Raw genomic sequence first — 13,180 nt, forward strand, 5'->3', positions numbered from 1 at the left:
CTCTAGAAGATGTGTACAGGAGGGAGAGCCCAAGGAAAGGAAAGCTTTCAGCAAATTGCCTTCCAATAGAAACTGGGTTCCCTGTCCTCTTGGTTTCATATCCTGTGTAGGGTGAGATTACATGTCCCCTCGGCGCTAAGGGACAGAAGACAGAGTTTGCAGGGTCCTGGGCAATCTGTCTTTCTAATGAGAGCCCTAATTTGGTTTTCATGTAAACATGGCAACAACGGAGATTCAAAACATTGCTTCAGGGTGACATTTTTTCCAGATAAGGTTGTACTACAAGAAGCACGTAAAAAGGAAAAATAAAAGACTATCGTAAGGAAAAAAAAAAAAAAAGACTATGCTATGCAACAGTGCCACTAATTTTATGTAAACTTTTGTTTGAATTTAGGTCACAATTGTCTGGGCCTTAGTTCTTCCATCATTAAAAAGGGATTGTCCCTTCTGGCTCCCTCATTCTGAGCTTTAGAAGACAGTTTGGACATCCAAGTACTATACGTACTTCGACTTTAAAAATGATTCACCATTTTTGATTATAAAAATAATCAGTAATCATTATAGGTCAAAGGTGAATGATTAAAAAGACAAAAATCACCTCTTTTTCCATCATCCATGGAACATACTGTATAATGTATATTCATATACATCCATACTGTATTCATTATACGGTATACATATATACTGTGTGCATATATGTGTATAGATACACAGACATTTACATATATAGAGACTATATAGAATATGTACATTTAGTTTTTTTTAAATGTTCATTGTTTTATTTCGAGAGAGAGAGAGAGAGAGAGAGAGAGAGAGAGAGGGAGTGTCTGTGAGCAAGCGCAGGGGAGGGGCAGATAGAGAGAGAGAGAGAAAGAGAGAATCCCAAGCAAGCTCCACACTTAGCACAGAGCCCGACGTGGGGCTCAGTCTCACGACTGACATCATGACCTGACCTCAAAACAAGAGTCAGATGCTTAACTGACTGAGCCACCCAGGTGCCCCCAGAATATATACATTTAAATTCTGCTTCTGTGGTCTTGCTGTTGTGAACATTTCCTCATGCCATTAAGTACTTCAGGAAAGTATGATTTTTAATGCTGCACAATATTCCATTGTATGAATGAATCATAGTATCTTTAAGGGTAACTATTTGAGACATTTAGGTAGCTTCTAATATAAATGGTCTCTTATCAAAATGCCTGTCCCTGTTGTGTTTTAGTCTCTCACACTCTATTTTATCTCTTGGGGTTGACTCAAATGTTAAGCCTGGGAAGACAGGAAGACGCAATTTTGAAACCCTCCCTGGTATTTGCTAAGAGTGTGGTCTCTGGAGAAGTTTAACTTCTTGGGGATCTTAGTTTCCCAATTTGCCAAATGGGAACCCCAAGCCCTGTCTTTCAAGGCCATTGTAAAGGTGGGTTGAGAAGTCCGTCAAGTGTCAGCCACCCCAAAGGCTCCTAGTAAGAATTAGGCTCTTTTTTTTTTCTTTCTTCTTTTTCTTTTTAAGTTGATTTTATTGTTTTAAATTTATTTACTTAAATTCAAGTTAGTTAACATACAGTGGAGTATTGGTTTCAGGAGTAAAACCGGGTGATTCATCACTTACATACAACGGCCAGTGATCATCCCAACAAGTACCCTCCTCAATGCCCATCACCCATTTAGCCCATCCTCTCCCCAACCACCTCCCCTCTGACAACCCTCCATTTGTTCTCTGCATTTAAGAATCTCTTACGGGTTGCCTCCCTCTCTGTTTTGATCTTATTTTTCCTTCCCTTCCCTTACTTTCATCTGTTGTGTTTCTTAAATTCCACATGAGTGAAATCTGATGATACTTGTCTTTTTCTGCCTGACTTATTTCACTTAGCATAATACATTCCAGTTCCATCCTATTTATTTGTTTTGAGAGAGAGAGAGAGAGAGACAGAGCTAGCATGCATGTGCAAGCAAGCAGGGAGGGACAAGAGAGGGAGAGAGAATCCCAAGCAGGTTCCACACTGTCAGCGCAGAGCCTAACTTGGCCCAAACCCACAAACCGTGAAATCATGACCCTAGCAGAAACCAAGAGTTGGGCGTTTAACCGACTGAGAGAGCTGCCCCTCTCTCTATTTCTTAATACAGGAGTCCAAGGTCCCCATTATTAGGTATCAGGGTCTCTGTGAAAACCCCCGAAATTGTGTGCAAAATTCTGTATGTCCAGATATTTTTTTCAAGGGAAAAACCTCCATAAGTATAAGCGGGGTTGCAAATCTCCTTCCTGCTCTATGACTTTCCATTTTGCCATGAAATGATAGGACTGGTATTTCCCTGGTCCCTTAGGACTACCATATTGGGTCTGATTTCTCTTGAATATCTCTTTCATCTGTGGGTGAACTGACTGTTCAACATAAACCCAGACTGACACACAGTCTCTATGCTGACACTCCAAAGCATTCAGCCTATTGCCTGACAGAAGAAACAATATTGCTGCTGATATTATTACATTCATGAGAAAATTTTTAGGAGACGTGCATTCATTTTAAATGACTAACTTAATCATGGAAGTTCCATTGTATATGAATGGATAGCTATCTCTCTCTCTTGCTTTAGCTCTCTTGCTTTCTCTCAAAACTGAGACCTGTAGGGGCGCCTGGGTGGCGCAGTCGGTTAAGCGTCCGACTTCAGCCAGGTCACGATCTCGCGGTCCGTGAGTTCGAGCCCCGCGTCAGGCTCTGGGCTGATGGCTCGGAGCCTGGAGCCTGTTTCTGATTCTGTGTCTCCCTCTCTCTCTGCCCCTCCCCCGTTCATGCTCTGTCTCTCTCTGTCCCAAAAATAAAAATTAAAAAAAAAAAAAAAAAAAAAAACGTTGAAAAAAACAAAAAACAAAAAAACAAAACTGAGACCTGTATGGATTTGGTCAAATCCTGAAACATTTCCAGGTCCCATTTATCTTATGTAGGTTTATAAAGGGATTAAGCGAGCCAGAGATTACAATTTCTTTTCTATAATAATAATAAAAAAAGGGATGTGTGCAGGAAAGAGGAATTTGGCATGAGGCAAACATCAGTATAAAATAGGATGACGGTCCATCTGTCTTGAATAATATAGACCACAAGTTGACTAGCAAAGGGGAAACTGTTGAGATTCTTTCCAACTTTGTGATTCTCTGATCTTACAGATGGTCCATTTGACAGATCTCTCAAAAGCAAGTAAGTACCTTTCTGAGTGTCCATTATAAAGCAGGGCTGTTCGGGCTAGTGGGTATGACAAGGTAAAAAAAGTTCCAGGAGGAGGTCACTGATGCTACTGTATGATTTTCAAATCATTGGCTCCTATAACATTTGATTTATGTCTTTCTGTTTACGGTAAGAGCACTCCATGACTTCATTCAAGTTTATCTGTGTGTGTGTGTTACTGATACTTCTAGAAATATGTGGTAGTGAATTCAGATAATCAGAAAGGAATAATCAAGGAAAATAGAACCTGGACCCACTTTGTTCTTAGATTGGCTTAGGGAAGTGAATGCTTTTAAAAGGTCCAATTTGAGGGGCGCCCGGGTGGCTTAGTTGGTTAAGCGTCCAACTTCGGCTCAGGTCATGATCTTACAGTCCATGAGCTCAAGCCCCGCGTTGGGTTCTGTGCTGACAGCTCAGAGCCTGGAGCCTGCTTCGGATTCTGTGTTTCCCCTTCTCTCTGCCCCTCCCCTGCTCATGCTCTGTCTCATAAAAACATTTAAAAATAAATAAATAAAAGGTCCAATTTGTGATTTTTATGTTCTGTTTGTTTGGTTTTTGGTTTTTACCTTTATTTATTTATTTTGAGGGAGACGGAGAGAGCATGAGCAGGGGAGGGGCAGAGAGAGAGGGAGAGAGAGAACTCCAAGCAGGCTCTGCACTGTCAGCATGTAGCCCAACACGGGGCTCAAACTCACAAGCTGCACGATCATGACCTGGGCCAAAATCAAGAGAGGGATGCTCAGGTGACTGAGCCACCCAGACACCCCAGGACCCAATTTGTTTTAAGCAAGCCAGTTTTCAGCAGCAGGGCTAAGGAACTTACTGCGTGTGGAAAAATCATCTGCATCATTCTGCCTTGTATTTTCTGAATCCAAAGCAGAGGTGGTATCCCAAGTCTTAGAGCCTGTTTCTTTTGTTTCTTTACTCATGCTACCTAAGTCAGCTAAAACAAGCCTTCCCCCCTTTCCCTTTTTTTTCCTGTCACTTATCCTTATCTACTGGAGTAAGTTATTACCGTATGGCCTCCAGTAAGTCATGCCTTTCTATCCCCATGCTCTTGTGCAGTCACCTCCATTACTGATGGGGCTTGGCTATTTGACCAACTTTGGCCAAAGGGACATCAGAACATGCAATGCAGGCATAGGTTTGTGTCCCTGGGGCTTGGCTGTCAGCATGCTAATACCATAAGAAGAAGCTCAGACTATCTTTCTGGAGACATAGGAGCTATGAGCTACAGCCAGCACTAAGTGCCACAAATGACAGTGAAGCCATCCGACCCCAGTTGGGCCACTAGATCACTGCAGTTTCACACGTGATGCCAGCTGGGACCTGCAGAGAAACTACCCAGCTAACCACAGCCCAGAGCGCTGACCCCAGAGCACAGTGTTGACCCCAAATCATGAGCAAACTGAATAATTGTTTTAAGCTTTGGATGCAGCAATAGGCAACTGAGACATCTATTTTTGACTGGGTAGAGACCGGCTGGTCCAGCGACTGCTAGCTGTTTACTTAATATTCATGCAGTTGACTTCTCTGTAGAGTTCACGAGGGGCTGCGCGATGAGGTAGTGGGGCAAACAGAGGAAGGCAGAAAGAGATGGGATAGCATGAAAAAAAAGAGAGGGCTTTTCCTTTCTCAGGTCTTTCTCTTCCCCATTTAGCTCTTCTTTGGATGGTTATGCTAGATTCCATTTGGCTGGGTTGCTGAGCAGAACGCTAATAGTAGGTAAATAAAACCTGCTTCCCCACCTCAGGCACTATTTCTCTGGAAGGTTGCTTGAAGGAGCCAAACCTTATGTTTGATTCACACATTGGAACACCAAGGGGTTGTCTTTTAATGGGACGCCACTGGGTTCTGCAGTATGAAATTAAGCATTTCGACATAGCCCAGCCTCTACTTATGTTTGATGTTCTGAAACGTGAACCACTATCCATCCCTGGCACAAATCAAAGTGCGGCTTTACCAGAGTAACTTTTGGGGTTTTTGTCTCTCTCTTCAACTAGAATATAAGTAGTTACCCACTAAGTGATGCAAATTCCTTCCTTTAGCTACCAAATTTAATAGTAAGCTTAGAATGTTTGAAAACCTTAATCCTTATGTTTAAGTTAACATAAGGAATTACTGTGTAAGTTCAAATATAAATGTGAAGTAAAATAAAATAAAATGAAATGAAATAAAATGAAATAAAATAAAATAAAATAAAATAAGATAATGTCCCCTGGGTCTTTAATTTTTAATGTGTTTCCCAACACACTAAATTTAAGCTTAACTGATGTATAATATTTAGGTTATTCATCTGAAGACTGAATGAATAAATCTTCCTGCTTTCCTAGGTCAAATGTCCCTGTTTTTCCTCAAAACTATAATCTGGAAAGGATGAAAAAATATGGCTAGAAGTGCCCCACTATCCTCTACCTTAACTATTTATGTGATGAGGGATAGTCTGGAATTAAAAAGCTATTGTTTTGTTAGTATTAACAGCTGTTGGACTCAAAAGAAGACTCCTAAAATTACATGGATGGACAAACAACCCAAATAAAGAAATGAGCAAACTTTCCCAAGAGCTTCCTTGGCCTGTGGTGTTACTGAATGGCAGCTGACAAGGTTTTCAATAATGTCAACCCAGCTGGTTCTAAAATGCTGGGGTCCCCAAACTTAATTAAAAGTGTTAACAATTTAGTAGTCGATATTAGAACATATTCTCCCTACATACCTTCAGTAACCTGGTCACAACTGTTAGAGACCAGTAACCCTCTTGCCTTGTTTTATGTCCCGAAGTCATTGTACCCTAGGCCACTTCCTTGACCGTATCACCTCACAGACTCCAAAACCCACCCAGATGGATTGCATGGAGTTCTTCCAGCAGCATCCTTTTCCTTTCTTGGGATGACAACACACAATCAAGCTTTTTGAATGTTTACGGAGGAGGAAAATGCATGCGGTTTGGCGATTTTCTGTCAAGTTACTTTTGTTAAGTCTCTCCACACATGAGTGAAGCGAGCTAGGCTTCCTGGTGGAATGGGAAAAGCTGGAAGGGACTTGGTAAATCATCAAGTTGACCCAGCATTTTACGTTTTGGAAGCCGAAGGCTGTAAATGTGGAATGCGTTACGAGCGTCTGCACCCTCTAACTGCTAGGGCACTCTTCCTCTATCACCATATAGAAATGTAAGAATTTGTACCTTTGCATCTAAGAGCTGGGGTAACCGTGCCAACCTCGTAAGTCAAATCCCAGTTCTAAACATAGTCATTAGTGAAACAATGCCAAGTATTCTTAAAAGATAAGGGTAAATGTATATTAGGCACCTACCTAACATCTGATGTGTATTCCATACAGATCCAATTTTGGTGATTATTTTTCTCTGTTCTGTGTGACATTATAGATGATTGGGTAAGAGACAAGAGTATTATCTCCCTTGTTAGGCTGCTGGTCAGGAAGGAAACTCTGCCGCCCTTCTGCACCGTGGCGGAATAGATGCCGTGACTCGATCAGAGCCTACCTTCCTGCTGATTCTCATTGGAGCCTTGGAATTCTTCTGAAGGCATCACTTCCAACATCACATCCACTTCTGCCACTATCAAGGACACTCCAGATGATACTTAGTTGTTATGCTTGAAGATCAGGATCTGTGTCCTGTTCACCTCTGTACCCCCCCGACCAAGACTCTAATAGTGCTTTGTGCATCAGAGGTACTCAGTAAATATACTAAAAACATACAATCAACTTAACACCGATGGGATAATCACAAGAGTACAACAAGGGGAAAATTAGAGCTTGGGGATTGGTGTCTGTTCTGAAAATCCCCAGGCTCTCTGAAACCTCTTGCGGGGTTGCTGAAAGAAACGACTCAAAGGTTCATACTAGGTCAGAGAGACATCTTGGCTCATCAGAGCCCCCTTTGTAGTTAACACAAGAGGACTAAGTAGTAGAGGTCAAGGGGCACCTGGACCTGAGCTGAAGTCATGCGGTTCTACGTGGAGATTCCAAGTCAGTGGCGCCAGTGGTGGTTTCCTCAGTTACTCCAGACCAGCATCCCTCCTTGGCCTTGGTTCTGGATCTTTGTGGCTGGACACTCACCCACCCGGCTCCACATGAATAATTCAGGGAGGTGATCCAAAGCCAAAAGTTGCCCCAGGGCCCCTGATTCCATTCTCAGCTCTGAGATGGGATTTACGTAGTGGCACCAAGAGTCAGGAAGAACAAGGATGATCACTCACTATCACATCCCTCAAGGGGAGGAAAAAAGCCTAAGAGGAAGAGATGAGCATTTCTCTCCTCTGAAGTTAAGATATAAAATAATCATCAAAATATGCTCATTGGTAATAAAATTAGAGATGAATCAAATCTAATTGGACCTATTAAGGCAAGTGAAATGTTTAATTACTCTTAATTGGCAACCTCTTAATGTAGCTTTGCATCCATTTCCCCCCCAAAATAGAAACGGCATAGCTCAAGTCGTAGGCCGTATGATGGGTGTTGGCCTGTGCTGATGAGTAAATGCTAATACAACAGAGATCGTGTCACATGCATTTAAGATAGGGGTTTCAAATGTGAGTGCCTTCGGGGAGGAGACTGGGTTTTCAAATGTGTAACTGAGCGGTAGGACATGATAAAGGAGGGAAGGTAGCTATAATGAATTTTTTTTTTTTTTGGCTTCACTTTTGAATTCAGTATTTTTATATGTTCCTGGCCATTCAGAAAATCCACGTACAAGCCAAATTTGGCCAGTCCACAGGAGTTTGCCATCCTTGATTTGGATACTTTCTATAAGTGAATTTAAACTTTAAAAAAAAAAAAAACCAGAAGACCATGGGGGAGGGGAAGGAAAAAAAAAAAAAGGTTAGAGAGGGAGAGAGCCAAAACATAAGAGACTCTTAAAAACTGAGAACAAACTGAGGGTTGACGGGGGGTGGGAGGGAGGGGAGGGTGGGCGATGAGTATTGAGGAGGGCACCTGTTGGGATGAGCACTGGGTGTTGTATGGAAACCAATTTGACAACAAATTTCATATTAAAAAAAAATCCTGTACTAGGGTGCTTGGGTGGCTCCATCGGTTAAGTGTCTGACTCTTGATTTGGGCTCAGGTCATGATCTCACACTTCATGGGATAGTGTCCTGCGTCAGGCTCTGTGCTGACAGCATGAAGCCTGCTTGAAGCCATTTCAGAATTTCATTCAAGACTCTCTCCCATCAGACCTTTGGTTTGCATCCTATCAGTCTTAACCATAACTGATCTGGTAGTTGGGACATATCCGGTTCTGCTTTGACACTCTTCCACTTAGGTCACCTTTTGGAAGCCTTAGTAGAACGCAGAAAACCTACAGCCTAATGATTTTCATTTTCATCCCCGACAGGAGATAAGTTCATGAGAATAGCCTCGGAGCTAGAGATCTTAGATCATGAAATGATACCTTCCACTTCTCCCAAGTACTTTAGAGAAGAAAGATGCCTGGACCATTTCATCCATTTTCACTAATGTTAGATGGAGTGGGTTCAGAACGGGCAGCGGTAGTTTGTTGAGGGGTGAGCTCAGGCAAAGCTGAACCTAAATTCTGCTCAAGGATTTGGTCACATTTGTAAATAAGCTAAATGACAGGCAGGCTCAAATGACCAGGAAGTACAGTACAGTGGGTAAGAGCACACGATGTGAGATAAGCAGACTTAATGTGAATGCTATGCTACTTACTTGCTGTGAGACCTTTCAGCAAGGTAATAACTTTAAAATTGGCATAATAACACCAGATGTGTGGAGACAGGGTAAATATTAAATAGGATAATGTATGTAGTCCTGCCCCTGGCACAAAGAAAACGCGTATGGCTCTGTAGTGGGAATTGGGTCGTTTGTTATTATAAGAGGGGACTGCAGAAGGCATAAGGTTTTTATGTGATTTTCTTTTTCCGTAGCCAAGGGGAACAGGGTTAGCGGGAGTCCGGTTAAAAGCTACAGCAAGAAAGGGAGACGTCCTCAACTTGACCTGCTACATTGGTAGCAGACCTTTCAGGGGTTTTTAGAGGATATTCCAGCATAGGGCCCCACCCCTGTGGGTCCTTCTCAAAGGATGAGCACCCTCAGCCTGGCTCAGCTCTCTCTGCTTATGGTGGCCCTTCCTCCCGTGCCCACTTGAATGGCTTCCCAGGATTCAGAACTCCACTTCCACCCACATTGTCCCAGTACCTGCCAGCCCCGCTCCAGCTAAGGCGCTGCCATCATTTACACTTTGTGTGTGTGTGTGTGTGACTGTGTCCTTTGAAGATCCGCTGTAGTAACCTCTAGCCGTGACGAGTCACCCACCTCAGCTGGCCCACTTCTTTCCCCATGGGCCTGTTGGTTTTGTTAGTCCGTTGGTTGCAAAGTGGGCAGGTTTTGAGTCCTCTGCCCCTAGTCTTCCGTGCTCTACAATCTTGGTTATTTTCAGTGCACACTTGTGCTCAACAGATTTTTTTCGGAAGGCATGTATCACATGATGGGGTGACATACCGGAAACAACAGGAGAAGGGAGGTTCTAAAATGAATGCTATTTCTGGGGCGTCGGTTAAGCGTCTGACTTCAGCTCAGGTCATGATCTCGCCATTCGTGGGTTCAATTCCCACACAGGGCTCTGTGCCGACAGCTCAGAGCCTGGAGCCTGCTTCAGATTCGGTGTCTTCCTCGCTTTCTGCCCCTCCCCCACTCATGCTCGCTCGCTCTCTTTCTCAAAAAAAAAAAAAAAAAACCATTAAAAAAATGTTAAATGGATGCTATTTCTATAGAGTTGGACTTAGCTCTTTTCCCGTGGTCTCCAGAATGGGGATGACATTTACTGACCAGGCTTTCGCCCAGGTAAGTAGAATGCTCTTGAGCCTTTCAGGTTATTCCTCAGGCATATTAGCAAAATAGTTAGGTACTGTTAACATCGGAAGACTCTGCCTCCATCTAGAGTGGCAATGAGTACCATTTATTCAGTGTCACCTCTTGTGCTTATACTCCTCACCGTGTAGTATGTATGTTCCCTTTTAGACTTACAACGCTCCTAGGTGGTGCATTTTATAATCCCCATTTTGAGGAAACTGAGGGGTAACAGCTTCTAGGATTATTCCTTAGCCAGTCAGGGGCTGAGCCAGAAGGCGAACCCTAGCTTCTTCTGACTTCCAAAAGCTGAACTCTGAAATAGCGTCAGTAGTATAGATAGAAGGGCATTTGTGCCTGGCCCTTTATTAAACTTCTTGAGAGAAGCTCTGTCCAAAAGAAATATAATGTGAGCCACATATGAGAGCCACAGCTGAATTTTCTTTGAATTGTGGTAAAATACACATACCATAAAATTTACCATTGTAACTATTTTTAAGTGTGTAATTCAGTGGCATTTACCGTGTTGGGCTACCATCACTGACCATTTCCAGAAATTTCTCATCATCCCAAACAGAAACTCTGTACTCATTAAACTCTAACTCTCCATCCTTCCATCCCCCCCAGCCCCTGGCTGCCTCTACTCTACTTTTTCTCTCTATGAGTTTGTCTATTCTATGTACCTCATGAAAGTAGAATCATACAATATTTGCCTATTTGTGTCTGACTTACTTTACTTGGCATGTTTTCAAGCCTCTTCCATGTAGCATGTATCAGAATTGCATTCCTCTTTAAGACTGAATGGTATTCCATTTTACAGATTTACCACATTTTGTTTATCCATTCATCTATTGATAGACGTCTGGGTTGTCTCACACATGAATTTTTAAATATTTTAGTAGCCACATTAAAAGAAATCAAGAGGGGGGCGCCTGGGTGGCTCAGTCAGTTAAGCTTCTGACTTCAGCTCAGGTTGTGATCTCACAGGTCGTGAGTTCAAGCCCTGGGTTGGGCTTTGTGCTGACAGCTCGGAGGCTGGAGTCTGCTTCCGATTCTGTGTCTCCCTCTCTCTCTGCCCCTCCCCCATTTGTGCTCTGTCTCTCTCTCTCTCTCTCTCAAACATAAATAAGCATTAATTTTTTTTAAAGAAATCAAAAGGAACAGGTGAGATTAATCTTACCATTTTGATTTAACTCAATATGTCCAAATTATGTTTTCAACATACAAACACTGTGAACTTATTAATAATACATTTCACATCCTTTATTTAGTACTATGTCTTTGAAATCCAGGGTGTATTTTATATTGGCAACATATCTAAATCTGGCCTAACCATATTTCAGGTGCTCAATGAACACATGAGACTCTGGTTACCACACTGGACAGCTCTACCCCAGAGATTTAGTCGGGGGCTTTCTCTTTAATGATGTTCCATTGAGCCCCAAACCTTAGTGATGTAAATTTCTTAGTTTCTATGACATTTAAAGTTCCCTTATCAACTGTCCATAATTAACGTGTTTCTTTGTAACGCTAGGTATTGTGAAAGATAGGGGGGAATATCACATGGTCAAGATAGGCCCAAGATAAAAGGTAAAGAATAATACAAGGTAATACATTAGTCTTTGCCAAGAAAAGAGGTATACATAATGGCAAGTGTATCTGGAGCAAATATTCAGTTCCAAAACTAAAGAATTTTTCTTCTGATTTGTGGATTTTTTTACATGCAGTTTATGAAAGTTTAACAAATCATTTTCCTTGAGTGTTTAACACATTATCTTGATGGTAAAGGATATAAGGACATGAAATCTGAAATCTAATAGGAAACCTGGGATGATAACAGAAGAATGAATTAAGGTGATGTCTTTTATTAAAAAAATTTTAAAAATGTTTATATATTTATTTTGAGAGAGAGAGCACAGGTGAGGTGGGGGGGCAGAGAGAGAGAATCCCAAGCAGGCTCCAAGCTGTGAGTACAGACCCCGACGCAGGGCTCAAACTCATGAACCTTGAGATCATGACCTGAGCCCAAATCAAGAGTTGGATGCTTAACTGACTGAGCAACCCAGGCACCCCAAGGAGAGGGCTTTTAATATCGGAATCATTAAGGAAGAAAGGATGACATTTATTTATAAAACGACAGCCTCTCATATGCCATGCCCTGTACTCAGTATACGCTTACATTGAACTCTATGACATTATCAAGCATTCAACGGTTTTTGATCTACAAAACTGTCAGTTTCATCGGGTTCAGCCTAATACATTATTTCATCATGCATGTGATGTTAGCAAATTCTTCATGAAAACTTCAAGAGGAGCCTAGAAGACTGTGTACAACTTAGAGAGGCTAAAGAATTTTTCTTCTGATTTGTGAATTTTTTATATGTAGTTTATGAAAGTTTAAAAAATCATTTTCCTTGAGTGCTTGAGAAAAAGGCATGGCTCTTCCTGGAGGATGGCAGAAGGTAGAAGGAAGGGAGTTAATGTTATAATAACAGCAGTGATGATGGTGATAGTCACTGTGTCTTCAGTGCTTACAATGTGACAGACACTGTCCTAGGCCTTTAATATACAGAATCACAGTTAACCCTTAGTCCAACCTTGTGAGAAGGGCATTTTTATTCCCATTTGGAGACTTAGATGCTGAGACTCGGGGAGACAGACTGGGCCCAGATCACCCTGTGGTTTCTGACTCCAGAGCACCCATCAACCATCCAGGTTTACCGGGGACTGAGGGGTTCCACGAACGGGGAGCTTTTCATTTAAAAACTGGGATGGTCCTGGGCAAACCAGGACAAGTTGGTCGCCCTCCTGTCAGAAGTCTTCTTACTCTATAATGGCAACCTCGCACTCTTTGCTCACCAGCCTAGAGAGGCCATTCCATTAAGCACAAGGCACTGATATTTTTTTCCAGTTTTTCAAGCTTTCTCACTGTGGGCCCTGGTCAATGGGAACATTTTCTTAGTGGAGTAGTAGTTTAAACACATGTCAGCAACCACAGGCATCTCTATGGTGAAGTTGGGTGTAGTGTTTAGTGGGGAGGCTGCACGGCCTGGTCAGTGTCCTTGCCCAAAGTTCTCATCCTGGTCTAGAAGCTGCAGCCTGCATAAGATGATACCGTTATTTTTTATTAACATCTAACT

At 42.2% G+C, this 13,180-nt stretch overlaps 1 protein-coding gene and 1 long non-coding RNA gene across 6 annotated transcripts in view; one reads left to right on the top strand and one right to left on the bottom strand.

Moving 5' to 3' along the window:
- LOC125930695 (uncharacterized) overlaps window positions 1-13,180 on the top strand; it is a 220,685-nt gene that overhangs the window by 136,637 nt on the left and 70,868 nt on the right. For 4 of the 5 annotated variants that reach the window (XM_049642673.1, XM_049642671.1, XM_049642676.1 and 1 more), the window contains exon 3: window positions 3,158-3,188. The exons of the other annotated variant lie outside the window; for it this stretch is intronic. In XM_049642673.1, the coding sequence (XP_049498630.1) occupies window positions 3,158-3,188 (31 nt within the window). The remainder of the gene's footprint in view (window positions 1-3,157; window positions 3,189-13,180) is intronic. 5 annotated transcript variants of the gene reach the window in all.
- LOC125930705 (uncharacterized) lies at window positions 223-3,151 on the bottom strand. Its single transcript, XR_007460226.1, has 2 exons — window positions 2,883-3,151; window positions 223-2,617 (listed from the first exon to the last, which is right to left on the bottom strand). It is a non-coding gene; the product is annotated as an uncharacterized LOC125930705 (long non-coding RNA).

Source organism: Panthera uncia, chromosome A2 (genome assembly GCF_023721935.1).
Source record: "Panthera uncia isolate 11264 chromosome A2, Puncia_PCG_1.0, whole genome shotgun sequence".
Taxonomy (NCBI): Eukaryota; Metazoa; Chordata; class Mammalia; order Carnivora; family Felidae; genus Panthera; species Panthera uncia.